At 36.8% G+C, this 19,407-nt stretch overlaps 1 protein-coding gene and 1 pseudogene across 1 annotated transcript; both read left to right on the forward strand.

Moving 5' to 3' along the window:
- The first annotated feature begins 533 nt into the window (after nt 1–533).
- LOC100020569 (DNA replication licensing factor MCM4-like) lies at nt 534–3,183 on the forward strand (annotated as a pseudogene).
- A 12,294-nt stretch (nt 3,184–15,477) lies between these two features.
- On the forward strand, nt 15,478–18,314 carry LOC100020535 (olfactory receptor 4P4-like). The gene is made up of 2 exons (XM_001372962.4): nt 15,478–16,388; nt 18,251–18,314. The coding sequence occupies exons 1-2, from the start codon at nt 15,478–15,480 to the stop codon at nt 18,312–18,314; spliced, it is 975 nt and encodes a 324-aa protein (XP_001372999.3).
- Nucleotides 18,315–19,407: the final 1,093 nt, after the last annotated feature.

A 19,407-nucleotide genomic window follows, 5' to 3' on the forward strand; every position in this document is an offset into this window, starting at 1 on the left:
ACTAATAATAAATAATTAAGAGGAAATTGGGAAAGGCTTTTGATGTAGGAGGAGTAATTCTAGTTTGTGTTTGAAGGAATTCAATGAAGTCAAAAGTGAAAAGATGAGGAGGGAGGACATTTTAAGCATGGAGTAATTCTAGAGAATATGATCACAGCTTAGAAATGTAGTGATTTATTCATTGTACTGCAAGAAAGCTTAGGTTACTGACTTAAAAATAAGTGTCAGGAAATAAAGTGTAAGATGACTAGAAAGATAGATGTGTATCTGGTGAGTTATGAAGAAAGGAAGGAAAGAGCCCTTTACAATTATGCATAGTTAAGCAAAGCAAAGCAAATTTACATCGACCATGTCTGAAAATATTTCGTATTATGAATCCTGAGTCTACCATCACTCAGTCAACATGGATATTATATCTTCAATTCTATGGAAAAGTGGTAGATTATTTCATTGAATAGATTTCATTAAGAATAAAAATTATTGGTGAGAACCCTTCTGAGCCGGACTATATTTTTCCGTGAAATATTGTATGCATGAGTTTTTTTGTTGTATTGGGATCATCTTTCAGCTTGCGGCCATTCTTCATCATGTCTTCATCCCCAGCCTTGACCCCGAGCCACCAAAGCAGTCGGCGAGGCCATGCCAACAACCCTACCATGCCTCCCATTGAGAATGGCAAGTCCTCTCCATCACAGAGGCTCTGGCCTGAAGATTCCACTTCCACAGGTGAACTGCAACCAATGCCCACCTCACCTGGGGCTTATCTGTAGAGCCCTGGGACCCAGGACACATTATTCTCAAGCCCACCACCATTTTGTTCTTCAGGTATTCCTCTTGATTTTGATCTCAGTTCAGCTTTGACATATGGTAGTCCCAATTCACGAGTCGAGGGAACTACAAGAAGTGGTGTTCAAGGAATGCCAGTGAGACAGAGGCCTGATCTTGGATCTGCTCGTAAGGGTCAACAAGTAGATCTTCACTCTGATGGGCCAGCTGCAGAAGATAGAGTGGCAAGTGAACAGTCTCTTGGCCAAAAACTTGTGATTTGGGGGGACAGATGTAAATGTAGCTACGTGCAAAGAAAATTTCCAGCGATTTCTTCAACTTTTTATTGACCCCTTATCCAAAGAAGACGGAAATGTAGGCATAGATCTCACTGTGCCTTTATACATGCAGAGACTTGCAGAGATCAATGTTATTTGGGAACCATTTTTAAATGTAAATTGTGAACACCTAAAATCATTTGACAAAAATTTGTATAGACAACTTATCTCCTACCCTCAGGAAGTTATCCCAACATCTGATATGGCTGTAAATGAGATCTTCTTTGATCATTATACTGATTCAATATTAGAACACCAGATACAAATCCAACCATTCAATACATTGAAGACTAGAAACATGAGAAACCTAAATCCAGAAGATATCTATCAACTAATTACCATCAGTGGAATGGTAATCAGATCATCACAGTTGATTCCAGAGATGCAGGAAACATTTTTCCAGTGTCAGGTTTATGCCTTTACAACAAAAGTTGAAATTGATCATGGCCGGATTACTGAACCATCCATGTGCAAGCACTGTAACATGAAACGCAGTATGGTGCTGATCCACCACCATTCTGTGTTTTCTGACAAACAGATAATCAAAATGCAAGAGTCTCATGAGGACATGCCAGCAGGACAGACTCCTCACACCATTCTCTTTGCTCACAACAACCTCGTTGATAAGGTTCAACCAGGTGACAGGGTGAATGTTACAGAGATCTATAGAGCTGTTCCTGTTCAAGTCAATCCAAGGATGAGCAACGTCAAATCTGTGTATAAGACCCATATTGATGTCATTTACTATTGTAAGACCAATGCCAAGTATCTGCATGGTGTTGATGAAGAAGCTGAACAGAAACTTTTTTTTTTCAGAAAATCGTGTGGAAATGCTGAAAGAGCTTTCCAGGAAACCTGATATTTATAAGAGACTTTCTTCAGCCTTGGCTCCAAGCATTTATGAACATGAAGATATCAAAAAGGGTATTATGACTCAGCTGTTTGGAGGAACAAGAAAGGATTTTAGTCACACTGGAAGGGGCCAATTATGTGCCGAGATCAATATCCTTCTCTATGATGATCCTGGGACCAGTAAGTCCCAGCTGCTACAATATGTCTACAACCTCATTCCCAGAAGACAGTACATGTCTGGGAAGGGGTCCAGTGCAGTTGGTCTTACTGGATATGTCATGAAAGACCCACTAACAAGGCAGTTGGTCTTATAGACTGGTCCCCTGGTCTTGAGGGACAATGGTGTTTGCTGTATTGATGAATTTGACGAGATGAATGAAAGCACGAGATCTGTACTTCATGAAGTAATGGAACAACAGACTCTCTCAATTACCAAGGCAGGAATTATTTGTCACCTGAATGCTCAAACTTCTAGCTTAGCAGCAGCTAATCCTATAGGGTCTCAATGGAATCCCAAGAAAACTATCATTGAAAATATTCAACTTCCCCATATATTATTGCCAAGATTTGATTTGATTTTCCTCATGCTGGACCCCCAAGATGAAGTATATGATAGGTGCCTCAACCACCATCTGGTTGCGCTGTACTACCAGAGGACAGAGCAGGTAGAAGAAAAGTTCATGGATATGGCAGTCCTGAAGGACTACATAGCATTCACTCACAGCTCTATCACACCTAGACTCAGTAAGGAGGCGAGCCAGGCTTTAATTGAGGCCTATATAGACATGAGGAAGATTGGAAGTGGCAGAGAAATGGTTTCTCATATCCCTGACAACTGGAATCACTGATACATTTGTCAGAAGCTCATGCCAAAGTGTGATTTTCAAACAAAGTTGAGGCAATTGATGTTGAAGAAGCAAAGTGTCTCCATTGTGAGGCATTCAAACAGTCTGCTACTGACCCAAGAATTGGCATTGTGGATATAGCTATTCTCACTACAGGAATGAGTGCCACATCTTGAAAAAGAAAAGAAGAATTACCTGAGGCTTTGAAGAAACTTATTCAATCAAAGGGCAAAACACCATCTCTAAAACAGCAGCAACTCTTTGAAGATATTCAGGGACAGTCTGACATAGCTATTACTAAAGATATGCTTGAAGACGCTCTATGTGCTTTGGCTGATGATGACTTCTTGACAGTAACTGGAAAAACTGTTTGACTACTCTGAAGAAATAAAATACAAGTGATAATGAGTGCTATTATGTTCTGCATTTCTACCAAAATATTTCATTTATTTGCTTAGATAAAATTACCAGTTTTGCTTCATTATTTGTCAATCACTGTAAATAACTGATTTCTAAAAGAGAACTTAATAACTCTGTTTTTTTTTTTTCAAATATTAATTGGGGGAGGCAGCAGTGGATTGAAAGCCAGGCCTAGAGACAGGAAGCCCTAGGTTCAAATCTGGCCTCAGACATTTCCCAGCTGTGTGACCATGGGCAAGTCACTTAACCTCCATTGCCAAGCACTTACCATTCTTCTGCCTTGGAGCCAATACACAATATTGATTCCAAGATGATAGGTAAGCGTCTTTATAATATATATATATATATATATACACACATATATATATTAAGTAGATATCAGTTTATGTAATGAGATACATTCATTAAAAATGCTTTAAGTAAAAGTTTTCCCCTTTTTTGCATACTACTTTTCAAATCTATCTTTTCTTAGTATAGACTTTATTAGAATTTATACTTAGTTTAAATTTTAATTTCATCTCTCCTAATTGTTCTCATTCTATGAAGATCTTATCCATATTTTTTATAAATATCCACAGATGATGAACCAATGTGCTGAATTTTTAAATGTCTATTTAAATGTCTTAGGGGTAGTAGCACACACACAGTCCATATATTGCATCTTCTCCATAACCATGTATTTCTCAGCACTGCTACTTTTTGTGATAGCAAAGAACTGGGAACAAAGTGATTGCCTATCAGTTGGAAGCAAATAAACTAAATGGTGTACAAATAAAAGGTATTTTATTATGTAGCAAGACATAATGGTTACCAGGAATTCAGAGAAACACAAAGCTTTGAAGAACTCTGCAGAGCAAAGCAATCAAAACCAGAAAATTATATACCTTCGCCGCCTGACTGCAAAAACAAAGACAACAGAGAGACTCATCCTGGAAGCTCTCTTGGCAGATGACTGTGCTCTCATGGCCCACCAAGAAAATCATCTCCAAACCATTGTGGACAGGTTCTCAACCGCAACAAAACTGTTTGGCCTGACTATCAGACTCAGCAAAACAGAGGTGCTGTTCCAACCTGCACCAGGGAGGCCAACTAATCAGCTGTGCATTATAATCAATGGCACACAGCTTTCAAGTACCTGGGCAGCACCATCACCAATGACGGGTCCCTAGACCACAAGATTAATGCCAGGATCTAAAAAGCCAGCCAGGCACTTGGGAGGCTGCACTCCAAAGTCCTCCAACACAGCAGTGTAAGCACTGCGACGAAGCTCAAAGTGTACAACGCAGTGGTCCTCAGCTCGCTCCTGTATGGTTGCGAGACATGGACACTGTACCGAAAGCACATGAAACAGCTGGAGCAATTCCACCAACGCTCTCTTCAGTCAATCATGAGGATCCGATGGCAGGACCAAATCACCAACCAGGAAGTCCTCGACAGAGCCAACTCCACCAGCATCGAAGTCCTGGTCCTCCAAACCCAGCTACGATGGTCTGGACACGTCATCCTCATGGACCCACAGCGAATACCGAGACAGGTATTCTATGGTGAACTGTCAGCTGGACTCAGGAAACAAGGCCTACCAAAGAAAAGATTCAAGGATCAGCTAAAGTCCAACTTAAAGTGGGCTGGCATTACACCAAAGCAACTAGAACTCGCTGCCTCTGACAGAAGCAGCTGGCGAACCCACATTCACCATGCCGCCACCACCTTTGAAGATGAGCGATGTCGATGCTTTGCCGCTGCGCGTGAACGCCGACACCAGGCCACAACCGTACCTCCCATAACAACTGGCATCCCATGACCCATGTGCCACAAACTCTGTGCCTCAACCTTTGGACTTCAAAGCCACATGAGGGTACACCGTAGATGTAGATGAAACTGCACAAAGACAATAGTCATTCTAGATCACCGAGAGACTACCACTAACTACCTTGTAAAATTTTTTAAATCCTTAAAAATGTTTAGCTGAGCAATTATAATAATCAATGTAATTCCCACAGAAAACAAAAGATAGCCAAACAAATAGTGGTGCATACCTGTAATAAAGTGCCATTGCACCCTAAAAAATGAGCATGAAGAATAATAGTAGCTATCATGTAGATAACACTAAGATTGGGAGGACTGCAACAACCTTGTGTGGTAGCTTTACTGTCCCCATTTTACTCATTAGGAAATGTAGCAGTCCACACCTCTGTTTACTCAAGAAGAATAATTGAGTCATAAAATTAGGCCTGAGAAGAGCGCATTCTCTGTCAGGCGCATGGCCAGTAAGGCAATGAACTTTGATCCCAACTAATTTGGGCACAAAAATAGGTTTCTTTGTTCTCCCCAGGCTGAAGAAGGATCCGCCCTTATCTTATGACAATTTACCTTTCTACCAATGATAATCCCCTATGTCATTGATTACTATGCATTATGTATCTTTGCATATGATAATCAATAAATACACGGGCCCACAGGCCCAGCCCAGGCTTTACCCACTCATCTTTCTTCCTTACTACTATCTCTCTCTCTCTCTCATGGAGCAGGCCTCTGGCCATGCTCCATCTTTCACCTCTATTGCTCTTATCTCTATCATTAAGCCATAACAGTTCGTGCTAATAGCATGGGTTTAAAGACTGTGGCTTGTCTCTCCTGATCTCTAAGCTCATTTCTGATGCCCATGATGTTGTGTTGTGGTCCTCTCATTGTCTCATGTGTCTATGAAGTGGACGGCTGGAGCTTAAGTCTGGGGAGCTCGATTTATATATGATTTGATGTCTGGGTCTCTCTCTTGCCATCCCTCCAGCTTCAGATCCTTCTTTCCCCCAGAGATAAACCTCTATCTATCTTTCTTCTTGGGTGCGAGGGCTGCTGGCCAGTTTCTCGCCTCAGGAAATTTAAAAGTTAAGTGACTTGCCTGTAATATGAGTTAGCAAGTATCTGAGGCAGGATTCGAACATGTCTTCCTGTCTTCAACCTGCTATGTCTACAACACTGTCCTTTCTTGAATTTTGAAGTCAAGAATGCCTTGAAGGAAAAAAGGAGTTATTTTACCTGCACTTTAACTTTAATAGAAATGACTGAGCACATTTCAATGGCCAAGATTTATGTCAAGGAATGATAGAGAATAGGAAAGAAATCATGACTTTGTGAACTTTTTATTTGGGCTGGTGCATAAACTAACTATGTGGGAAAGAGTCCTATGATTTCAAATTGATAAAGTAAGAGTTGTGACATATAGTGGGAGTTATATTTTTAGATGTTTATTAAAGATTATTAGAATTAAGAAATAAAGAAATACAAAATAAGAAAAGCACATGCAACCTACATCTTGCCTGACTGGTAGAGAGACCCTTGTGCTTAGAAGTGGAAGCCAAAAGAGAGTGGCAAAGTAGGCGGAGCTTCAGTTTACCCATTCTGTTCTTGGCCCAGATGAGGACCTCAGGTGAGATTTATGGGCATTCTGGGAACTACCAAGGAAATCTGGGAGTTGAAGTTCAGGGTTCAAATCTCCATTTTACAAGTTAACACCTATTATCTAGTATACCTAATGCTATATTCTTGTATAAAAAAAGTAGATAGAAAGCTAATTAATGTCAAAATACAATTTCAGATATATGTTTTTTTTAAACCTTGCCTTCTGTCTTAGAATTGATAGTAAGTATTGGTTCCAAGGCAGAGAAGAGTAGTATGGGTTGGGAGAGGCTATTGTGGTTAAGTTACTTGCTTAGGATAACACAGTTAAGAAGTTTCTGAGTCCAGTTTTCAACCTGAGGGAGCAGGAAACTGCTGGGCCTTGGAAGTTAATATGTCAAAGGTCCTAGCAGCAGTAGGTCCCAGATAAGAACTTAGGGACCATAAATGCTGACAACATTCCAACAATGGTATGTACAAAATACACACTGGGGGGTCATGCATGCTGGAGGGCATATATATCCCAGCATCCCCAGACTAGGATTTGAACTCTATGGCAGGGCTCCCCTGGTGTGTGCTGCTGGTGCACACCAGTTCAATAAACAACCCATTTGCTAATTGCATTGTCCATTGGTCTTCCGTGGTGGTGGGTGAAAATCCGGACCCTAAGAAACCCAGTACTTCCTTTCTCAAGGCCTGACTCTCTATCCACTGAGCCACATAGCTATCCCCCTGATATGTGTTTTCAAGAAACAGCCTGACCATACATGAGAAGTTAAAGGCTAATATCATTTCCCAAAGCAATAAATTTTCTTCTGCATGGTAATACATTATGTATTGTTCAACTTAGAAAAGCCACTGGGACCCCATCTCCCTAGACTCTAATATACTGTTAAATTCAGGTAGTGCTCCGTAAGTGTTTCCTGGAGGGTTCTTTGCTTGAAAGATTTAATATTGAAGCAGAACTTTTGAATATCTTATGTCAGTTCTCTTAACTTTGGCTCAGATGGAGATGAAATAACTACAAAATATGAAGTTTTATTGCCATTCTAGTGATTTAAAGAAACCACGAAAAAAGCAGCTTTCTTCTAATTGAGGAAAAGGATTTTGGAGACACATTTCTGCCATTGTCATGGACCACATGGATCACTATTTGTCAAGTTTGCTTGTTCAGATATCAATCCAGGTTTTTAGGTACTATCTGGTTTCTTATAATGTGGCATAATTTCAGTTTTTGTCTATTTGCTATGTTTTCCAGTTTTTATTCCTTTTCATGGTTTTGAGCATTGGATTTTCCCTAAAACATAGATTTTTTAAAAACCTTTTTTTGTGTGTCTGTCCTGAATACCCCCTTTGGTTGCCTGTGGGGAAAAGCAACAACTAATGGATACCCAAGACTGTTGTTAATTGCATAAAATATAATTCATGGGATTATAAAGAGACCCAGTCATTTATTTTAAAAGAGAATTTTTTCTATCCATTTTACAGTAAAACTTAAATCTATCCATATTCCCCAGGATAACATCTTCTACTTGTCTGCTCTCTATGGAGCATGATTCTGCTAACATCAGGTATCTCTTTGTACTTTTATGTGTGTTTTATATTTTCACGTGTTGTTGTTCAGTCATTTTAGTTACTTCAGGCCTCTTTGTGATACTATTTAGTATTTTCTTAACAAAAATATGGTAGTGGTTTGCAGTTTCCTACTCCAATTCATTTTACAGATGAGGAACTGCAATGTGTTTCCACCTATTTTCTTTAAAATAATTACCTTGATGGAGGAATTAAAACCCTTTAATGGTGCTGGAAAAGATCTGTAGCAGCTCACAAACATGGAAGCCTTGACATCAACCAAGTCACCTCAATCTAACATAAGCTACATTCTCTATATTGTTATCTTCTTCAAAATCCTGTTCATCTGTCATTCACATGTATGTGTTCTGCTTCTCATACATGTATTACTTATTACTGAGCCTTCCTTCACCTTTATACTCTCACTCGTGGGGACAACGATGAGTGAAAAAACACTAAGTTAAAAGGATTATTGTAAGGAAAGTGCTATCTAAAGATGTAAGAGTTTTAGAAATGCGGCTATATTTTTTAGGCATTAGTTCCCCCCCCCCCCCATTTTAAGACATTTATAAGGAGAGAAAGTAGACACTTATGTGGATACAGTTTTAGGTACTGTCATTGATCCTTATCCTGTCAAAGGACTTACTGAATTTCAAGTTCATTGCAAAATACTAACTGATCTGATTATCACTGGGAGTCTGTGATGTAACCCAAGTATCTACTATGATTCCCATATTGGAACTGAGAAAAGTGGACCTCAGAGTGATAGTTAAATACCTAAAGTCAAACTACAAGTTATACAGTAGCATATTCTGGATATCTCATCTCATTAGAGACTTCCCACTAAGACAACTTTTTTTCTACCTCCTAACAATCATTAGGGAGAAGAGTGGATCCATGCTGATTTGGTTACAGGAAATATCAATGTTTTAAAGAGGATTTTTCTTTGGATTCTTTCAAAACAATTAAGCATATAAAAAAGAAAGTCTATTAACTGCTTTCAGCTCCTTTTTTATTTACCTCTAAGAGACTTAATTTCATGAAAAGTAATTCTTATATTGTATGTCATCTGCATGTATTTCTGTTTGTACATGTATTTGTGAGAAAAAGAGACAGGGAAAGGGAGAGATGAGAGACAGATATTACCAATACATTCCTATCCTCCAGGTATGCAATTGCATTGTATTCTTCCCCTGACATATCTCACTAAAACTTTTATTTTTAATTTTTTTTTAATTTGTAAAAGGCCTAGCTTCTGCGTTTGGATCAATACTAAGTATTGGTTCCAAGGGAGAAGAGTGGTAAAGGCTATGCAATGGTGTTTAAGTGACTTGACAAAGGTCACACTTCTAGAAAGTGTCTAAAGTCAAATTTGAGCCCAGGATCTCCCATTTCCAGACCTGACTCTCAATCCACTTACCTACACTTCACCTATAGCTTTTACAGGACACAATAGTGTCTATCTCACTGTTTCTCCCTTTCAAACTTTGAAAACCTATTGACAAGAAGTCATTAAACTTGAATCAAGAGCGTCTAATTTTGAAGACTATCTCCATTGCTTACTAGCTATGATAATCATTAAATCAATTTGCTTTTGTAATCTCCATTTTTTAACTGTTAAAGAAGGTATTTATATTTGATGACATCTAAATAATCTTCTAATTGAAAGCAATCTATAACTTATCATGTTTGAGTAACTCATAGATAAATCCTTAAACAGAGGCATAGGGTATAGAGCCAGAGAAGGTGCCGAAGAAATCCATCATTCCAAACAGAATTGTTTTCTCTATTCTCTTATGGAACATACAGGAATAAATTGCCTCTCTACTTTAAACCTCCAAGAAAACAAAGCTTAGGTACACATTGTTCATTAGAAAGTAATCTAAGCAACTCTGCACAAGTATTTAGTTGAATTTTATTGGGGCATTTAGAAGAGGATTGAGATAATGGAGAAAAATTGTGCAGAAATATGTCGTACATTCATTCCAAATGGCAGTAAATGTAGATTCCTTTTATGTATAACCAGATTGTCTCCTCCAAATTAGAAAGTGTTATCTAAAACTTAAAGTGTTATGGAAATGTGATTATTCTTTTATGCATCATTTTGTTCCTCTAATATACTTAATTTTGACTCAGTGATGAATTAGAATGTTGAATCAGTCTTGTTAGCTCCATGTATGAACATTATGACAAGATCTCACCTGGTAGAATCATAATCCTGAGCCCAAAGTGCTTCCTCTAACAATAACTCTCTCTCTCTCTCTCTCTCTCTCTCTCTCTCTCTCTCTCTCTCTCTCTCTCTCTCTCTCTCTCTCTTTCTCTCTCTCTCTCTCTCTCTCTCTCTCTCTCTCTTTCTCTCTCTTTCTCTCTCTCTCTCTCTATATATATAAATATAACATTTTATTTTATTTCTTACACTTAAAAACAGTATTATTTTATCCTCACTGTAAATCTTCTTATTATCCTCACTTTTTACAGAAGAAACTAAGGCTGACAGGCTGACAGGATTGCCCAGAATCACACAACTAGTAAGTATCTGATTCTGGATTTGAACTCTGATCTTCCTGACTCTTAATCCATCTATTGTATGACACACCTTCCTAATCTGTCAAATTCTTGATGAAGTCATAGTGGCTCTTTGTGATTATTCCTATGTTTTCTATATGTTAATTTAATTTACTTATTTTTGGTTTTTTAAATTTAGAATATTCTTCAATGGTTAAATGATTCATGATTCCTGCTTTGCCCGACTCTTTCCTCCCCCCCTTCCAAAGCTGACAAGCAGTTCCTCTGGGTTATATATGTATCATTGTTCGAATACCTATTCCTATCTTAGAATATAATATTTTAAACAAAATTTTAAAAGGGAGTACATGATCTGAGTTGATGGAAATGATGTGTCCTACCTCCAACTGAGAGAGAAATCTTAGGAATTTTTCCTGAACCTGTTTCAGTAAAACTTAACTCTTTACCTCTCATTTAATAGGAGGTCTTAAACTTTTTCTCTTGGTATCTATGGCCTTTGATCACTATATTACCATACAGAAACATTTAGCTTTATGATAACTGTTAGCAGATAGATATATAAAATATTAATCCTGTTTTCCTGTGTGGTGGCATTTTGGCACTCCATTGCCAAGCTACTCCTGGTCCTAAGGTCACCCTGAATCTATTAATTCTTTATATTTCTTACTCAATGCTCTTCTTAAATATTTCTTTCATAGGCACATATATTACTATTACTTTAGCATCTTCAATACTGTACTGAGTTCTGGATTTGCATTTGAAGAATGACACATAAAACTTCTTTAAAAAGCCAATACATAGCAACCAGTATAGTGGGGAGCATCAATATCGTGCTATATGATCATCCTTTGGAATAAACAGGTATAGAAGAATATATAGTATTATAGCAGAAGTTTAATATGAAGAAAGAAGATTTTGAAAAAGTGGAGTTTTTGCTTGAAGAAAATCATTCTCTGGCCTATAGATTAGAGTGAGGAGTAAAGAATTTAAGTTCCAAAAAGAGAGATTTATTTTCTATATAAGGAGAAAAACTTTCAAAATATTATTGAGGAGTGCTCTAAAGTCTTTTGGGTGGCATTTTGTTCCATAGTAATTGAGGTCTGAAGGAGTTATTATGGGTAGATATCAGGTTCTAGGATAATAGCATAAGTTTAATTAATGACTGGGGTATGGTTGATTGAATGTAGAAAGGAATCCGTTGCCTGGGACATTTTGACTTCTGATTCATTCTTTATCTCTGGTATAATATAAATCATTAAGAGGATACTGTCCTGAAAAAGTCCACATGAATGCCTCAGCCTCAATTGTTCTTAAACTCAAAAATCAGTCTTCTCTCCCCACCCTAGCTGCATACATTTGCATCATTATTATATCTTCTATTATTATATCAATTCTGAATGTTTCAATGGTTTTCTCTTCTCTTTCTCATTTTTGAATAAATAAAAGGAAAAAAAAAATTAAAGCTCCCTATTCATCAGACACAGTGCTCTGACCCAGAGACTAAAATACAATAAGTGATACAGAATAACATTTGGGAATTTTGGTTTGAAATATGGTAAGTTGATTCCTATGGTAGTCAATTGCCTTGACTATTATTAGTTAATATTGTGATCACTGTTTCCAGAGCAGGAAATGGGTGGAGTGTAGGTAGCAGGGCAGGTGGCAAAATAACCAAGGTGAACAACCAGATGGCACATGAAGCATAGTTTCTTACAGGATCAGCTGGGGAAAATAATATCTTTTGACTCCCTCAACATACATATGAGGAAATTGAATATTCAATGATATTCTTTTACTTTTCCAAAGTCATGCGTAGAGTATGCATCAAAGTTGAGATTTGTACCAAATTTTGTCACACTCATTCAAACATTAACCAAGACTTGTTAAAGAGAAGATACAAGCTGAACTAGTAATTCTCCAAAGAATATAAGCATGGATTTAGTATGCAAAGTGTAAAAGGTATTACTCTAGGTGGTAAAGTACAAAGTAGAAAAACTCAAAATAATAGCATAAGAAAGCAGATGTGTAAACCTTGAAATTTCTCAGACTTGTGAATGTTAAAAATTTCCCCATTGGACTGGGAACATTCCCCATTTTGATGAGAAAACTCCTTGCTATGGTTGGACCTCTACTCCACCCATACTTAAGACAGCTTTAGGGGAGAAAAATGCTTGCTATGGGAGGACCTCTACTCCACCCGTACTTAAGACTGCTTTAGGGGAGAAAACTCCTTGCTAAACAAAGAAAGTACTTGGACCCATGCTTATAATAAAGCAAGGAGTTCTTTGAGTCATGCCTGTTTTTTTAAAATTGATACAATGAGATGCTAGATACCTAAAAGGGTTGGGCAAGTTTTCTCTTAATGAGATTAGTTGACTCAGCTGTGTTTTCACAGGTTCAGACTTACTGAGGAGATTAGTCAACACCGCAGCATTTTTTTCTGGTTCAGATTTACTGAGGAGATTTGTCGACTTAGCAAGAATTCAGATGGGCAGTCCTTTGGAAAACGTCTACAGTGATTGGTAGATGTAAGGACATAGGGGAGGTGACATAGGAGAAAAACCGCTATATAAGAAAAAGCAGAATCTCTTGAGAAAAAATCCTTTTGGAGGATCTCTGATGAGGATCGCTTGGGAAGAATTGCTTGAGAGAAGGTCTGGAGAAGGGAAGCTCTTGGAGGACAATCTCTAAGGAGATCTTGCTGGAGCTCCTCTGAGGGGACTCTGTCCATCTGGAGGCTCTGGAGAGAGGCCCTTTGGAACTCTTTCTGGTGAAGTCAGCTGAGATGGAGCTGGCCTGGTGTCACTAGAATCCTTGCTTAGACAGAGCTTGTGGTGAGTGTTAAAAGACTGGATGACTGATCTCTCTCTCTTACGACTCAGGTCTAGGCCATGTTGGCTTAAGGCCCCTCATACTTATTTCCTTTTTCTCTCTTTCTCTCTTTTCTTTAATTCTACATTTGTATTAATTAAAATCTCTATAAACCCAGTTAACTTGGGTATTTGAATAATTGGGAATATTTCCCTGGCGACCACCTTATATTTGATTTAAAAACCAAGACACTGTATTGAAACATATTTTATGTGGTCAAATTTACTCACCCTCTCTTATATCTATCACAATTTATATCTTCCACTATTTTAATCACTACAGTTTAAGACATCAACCATTTTAAATATAACAGTTGATACATATTCTGGAACATCATTAGGCTTATTTTTGCCTAGACTGCCTTTTATTGAATGGAAAATCATTCTTGTCACTAGTTATTGAATCATTGTAAAGTATTTTTAGAAAAAAAATCTGCTTTTCATCATCTGATTTATAGCCACCATATAATTTAATGTACAATGTGCATATATGTGTGTGTGTGTGCATGTATGCGTGTCTGTATTTCACGGTCTCCTTATTTAGGTTATAATTTAATAGTTTAAAGGCCAGAAATAATTTAATTTTACCTAGTTACTGATTTAGCTCTATGGGGTATTGAAGGACTTGGGAAGCTACTGCTTATCACATATATCATATACATTTACCTATGATATATGTGTTGGTTTGTGTGTGTCTGTCTTTGGTACTTAGTATTTAGATGTCTATTTTTTATGATATAAAAAAACAAATTTCATAGATTCCCCTTAGCTAAAAATGAATATCTAGATGTTTTCATAATTGCTCAATTTTCTTTTTAATAAAATTTATTTAATTGAATTATGTTTTGATCAACTTTACATTATACTTAAACTGAAGAGAAATATCTTAATTGTTTCAAAATTCGGCTTGTGTAGTTTATCTTCATCTCGTAAATTGATGTATATTTGAAACTAAAGAAATAAATCAATTTTAATGATATAGAAACATTTATTCAATGGACAATGAATTTTAGAATATTTCCCACATATTGTAATATTATCTTTGATCCTCTCCTTTCAAAATGTGTAGGTTTTCAGGTATAACAAATCATGAAGCTATTAAAGATGTATTCACAAGCTGGCTCTAATGAACCAAGTGCTCATGGACCAGACTTTTCTAATATTTCATGACTGATTTCTGAATCCTTAAATTGCATGGGTCTTAAATATTGTGAAACTTAAGAAGCAAGCTTTTACTGTGATCTGCAGTCTGAAAACTAGCAGACCAGTTCTGTAGGTCCTTTGTAATATCAAAGACTTGCATTTGCAAAGTTGGGGGCCAATGTGTTGAAAAGGAGAGGATTTCACATGTGCATCTTACCTGAGGACCTGGCTATACTACTGTGACCATCTGTTCATTTTGCTTGTCATTATTATGTTCTAATTTCTTATGTGCTGACTGTTTTGATTGACATCCTGCAACCCCCATTCCTACAAACCTCAATAAAATAAATTCATCTCTGTGACTCTTTCTCTCTGACCAACTGAAGAGGAAGAACTGACCTCTTGACATGCTGAGACCTTGGTAAAGTTTTGTCCTGTGTTCCTTATTTCCCTCTGCTCCTTCTATAGCTTACTCTCCCAAGTCTATGAACTTAACCCATTACTTTCCAGCCTTCAACTTCCCTTCGTGGGTGATTCAAACCCACATGAGAATTTTATGTAGAGTGGGTCTCTTCAAAATATTTAAAAATAGGTCAAATTTAAGAACATTGTGTGAAATATGGGTAATGATGTGGCATTTGACTTTTCCTTCATGAAGAATTATTCATTCAATGCTAGCTAGGATTGATCATGCTCTCTATCTTTTCAGGTTAATTAAAATTCTGGATAATAATTTCTTACTTTGAATACATGGAAATTCATAATAATGTGACTGAATTTATACTCTTGGGACTTCTCATGAAGGAAGAAATGAAAACACTATGTTTTGTCATTTTCATGGCCTGTTATTTAGCAATCTTCCTGGGGAACTTCATTATCTTCATCACTATCACATACAGCCATCTGATGCAGCAACCCATGTACTATTTTCTTTGGCACTTGTCTTTCATGGATCCATGTTTCACTTCCACCATAGTTCCCAGGCTTATCAGTGACTTAGTTGCCACGAGGAATACCATTTCCTACAATTTTTGCATGACTCAACTATTTACTTCTCACTTACTTGGAGGTGTTGAGATGTTTATCTTGGTGTCCATGGCCTTTGATCGCTATGTAGCCATCTGTAAGCCTTTACACTACATGATAATTGTCAACAGGCAGAGATGTAACATGCTGATCCTGCTTGCCTGGGTGGTGGCATTTTGGCATTCCATTGCCCAGCTCTTTATGATCCTGAGGTTACCTTTCTGTGGCCCTAATCAAATAGATCACTACATGTGTGACTCAAAACCCCTCTTAAAGCTTGCCTGCACAGACACACATATTGCTAGCATTTTAGTCATTGCTAACACTGGAATGGTTGTTTTGGCAACTTTTCTGGTATTGGTTGCATCTTACATTATCATACTATATAACCTTAGGAAGCACTCATCAGAAGGTAGGCGTAAAGCCCTCTCTACCTGTGCTTCTCATGTCATGGTTGTTCTATTATTCTTTGTACCCTGTATCTCCACCTATATTCTACCTCCCAGGTTCCTAAATAGTGATAAGGAGTTCTCAGTGTTTTATACTGTGTTTGCACCTATGTTAAATCCTCTCATATACACACTTAGAAATACAGAAATGAAAAATGCCATGTGGAAAGTGTGGTCCAGAAATTTGTCTTGGTTAATCAAATAAAAGAGAAAACTTCCATTATGTTATTGTCCTCTCCTTTACATCTACCCAATTAAGAGAAAACTATTTGCATCATAAAATTTTCAGGAATAAGGAGTATCTTAGTTTATACTGACTACGCTGGTCCCAGAATACCAGGCAATATTTTATTTCAAGGCTGTCCCAGGACATTCCTGCATCATTAATGGAATTTTAGATATCTAGTATTTATGCAGCCATTGGCTCTATTGTCCTTAGATTGTATTCTCTGAAGTAGAGATCTAGAATATAGAAGGAAGACCCCTCACTCTTCAATCAATAGTTGATTCAGTTCATGGTGCTCCGGCTGGAGGTTAACTTTTTACCTCTATAGAGCATGAAGCATGGAAAAGTTTCTCAGTTTTGAAAATGTAGCTTGTTCTGGTTTTGTAGCCAATCAATAGAAGACATGGCCATTTGAGTGGAAGAGGAAGGGCGAGAAGCAAGGTTTTCCATGTTAGGCTGTCTCAGAATATTACAAACCTCCATTCTATTTCAAAAGACCATCAATGAAAATCAATATCCAAATGAATGAAATAGACCTCCTCCTTTAATTCCTACAAAGTACTTGCATATAATAGACACCTCATAAATGCTTATTTAACAAATTATTTGGGGCTAAAAGAGATTGGTATTCTGTTTCCTTTGTTTTCTATTATACAACTCAGTTTGCCACATATAAGATGCTTTTCTTTGCAAAGATAAGTAATGTCTAAGGACAGAGCCAGTCTAATTAAAATTCATGAAACCATCAATTTCCCTTTGATCTTCTTTAGCCTGTCCTATTTTACCATCTCCTTGTCATTTTATCTTCTCTCCAACAACTGAGGTAGTCCAGCTGATGGTTTGTCCCATTCCTATTCTTTCTCTGTAATGTCTGCAGGAAAATGTCTTTAAAAACATACTTCTAGATGGTAAAAATTCTCATTAGAAGTGTCCACCAATATCTGATAAAGATGTGAAGTAAGTAAAAATTTTATAGTCTCTGGGAATATAAAAGGTATTCCATAACAATAATGCTATTAGCTATGTCAGGTCAAGTGGTTCTCTGTGTTATAAGTTTTCAAAAATACATAAAAATATGTTTTTTTAGAGTCAAGTGTTTGAGAAGAATATGTGGGTCATGAACTGCTTCTTATATTTCCCAGAAAAGAGTAGACTTAGGAAAGAACAATCATTAAGTCAGAGTCTTTCATTAGTTCCTACTCTGTTGTAGGTATTGTGAAAAGCACTGAATATACAAAAAGAGACAAAAGTCAGCCTCTATCCTCAAGGAGCTCATTGGAGGAGACAAGTGAATAAGTAAAAACAAGTTTTATACAGGATGAATAGTAAATAATTAAGAGAAGAACACTAATAATATATAATTAAGAGAGGGAGTTAGGAAAGGCTTTTGATGTAGGAGGAGTGATTCTAGTTTGTATTTGAAGGATTCCAATGAAATCAAAAGTGAAAAGATGAGGAGGGGCGCATTTTAAGCATAGAGGAATTCCAGAGAACATGATCAAAGCTGAGAACTGTAGTGACTTCTTCTTCAAGGGACTTTAAGAAAGCCTGGGCCACTGACTTAAAAATAAGTGCCAGAAAATAAAGTGTAAGATGACTAGAAATATAGATGTGTGTCAGGAGAGTTATGAAGAAAGGAAGGAAAGAGTCCTTTATAATTATGCATAGTTAAGCAAAGCAAAGCAAATTTACATTGACCATATCTGAAAATATTGCTCATTCTTAATCTTGAGTCTACCATCACTCAGTTAACATGGATGCTTCTTGAAGTATGCTATATCTTCAATTCTATGGAAAAGTGGTAGATTATTTCATTGAACAGATCATTAAGAATAAAAATATATAATTATCTTTTAATATTCTTCAGTTACTTTAAATGGTCATAATCTATTCCTCTATCCATTTTTGAAAGGCATTGTCTCCTTATTTTGCAAATGTGTTTATAGTGTCAGTATGTAGAGATATGTGTAATCTATGGGAAATAGACAATGGAGGTAGGTACTATGAGTTTATTTACATAATTAAACACAAGTACATGATTATACATATGTGTTTAATATTTCCATTGAATATTTTAGAGTAGAATGCCAGGGTGGGGGGATCATGAAGGCCTGAAATCATATCCAACTGCAGATATTTTCTTTAACTGGCCAAATCACTTATTAAATAAATGTTTGCTTCAGTTTCCTCAATTGTAAAATGAGGATAATTACATCTACCTTTTGGAATTGTTGCATCAAATGAGATAGTACTTATAAAGTGTTTATTACAATGGCTTTACATTATAAGTACTACATAAAATGTTAGGTACTATTAACAGCTGTTAAATCAAACTTCTACTCGACCTCTTTTCATTTTCCCAGCAGTTTTTGTTGAATAATCAGCTTCTAAGCTTGCAATTGAGGATTTTGGTTTTATTGAACAGAGTTTATATGTTTCTCTATTTTTATTCCAAATTTGTTCCTCTAATCAACTTTTATAATATTTAAGCCTATCAAATAGAATTGGTGATTATTTATTTGAAGAAGAATTTGAAATTTGTTACTTTGAAACCTCCAGATTTAGGAAAATGAAAATGAGGAAAGGAAATTGAATTTATATAAATCCCTTTTGGGAAATCTAAGCAGAGAACAGTTAGTCTAGGCTAGTAAGAATCCAAGTCTAAGTGCAAGGGGTAAATATATGATTATCTCTAAGATACTTGATTGTGTCTCCTTATAAGTCAAATGAATCATTGGGATGGAATTAAATATTACTGAACATACATTTTGTATATATTCTAAACTCCTTCTTCCCCTCATACTCATCCACTAAAATAAATCATTCTTAGGATAAGTGGACTATACATTGGGATATCTAAAATTCCAATAAGCTTTTGTAAGTGGTGAGGAGAGGCAGAAAGATCCAAAGTGTATGTAAATGATAAAAAATAGTCTCCAACATATGTGATAATGAAAGAACCTTTGCTATGTTAGGAAA

This window comes from Monodelphis domestica, chromosome 6 (assembly GCF_027887165.1).
Source record: "Monodelphis domestica isolate mMonDom1 chromosome 6, mMonDom1.pri, whole genome shotgun sequence".
In the NCBI taxonomy this organism is placed as follows: domain Eukaryota; kingdom Metazoa; phylum Chordata; class Mammalia; order Didelphimorphia; family Didelphidae; genus Monodelphis; species Monodelphis domestica.

What these genes read in the sequence shown, in the direction of transcription:
- LOC100020535 (XM_001372962.4), top strand. Translation starts at nt 15,478, where the DNA reads ATGGAAATTCATAATAATGTGACTGAATTTATACTCTTGGGACTTCTC. An exon ending in AAAGTGTGGTCCAGAAATTT is followed by an intron (nt 16,389 to 18,250) that starts GTCTTGGTTAAT and finishes TTCATTGAACAG; the next exon opens with ATCATTAAGAATAAAAATAT.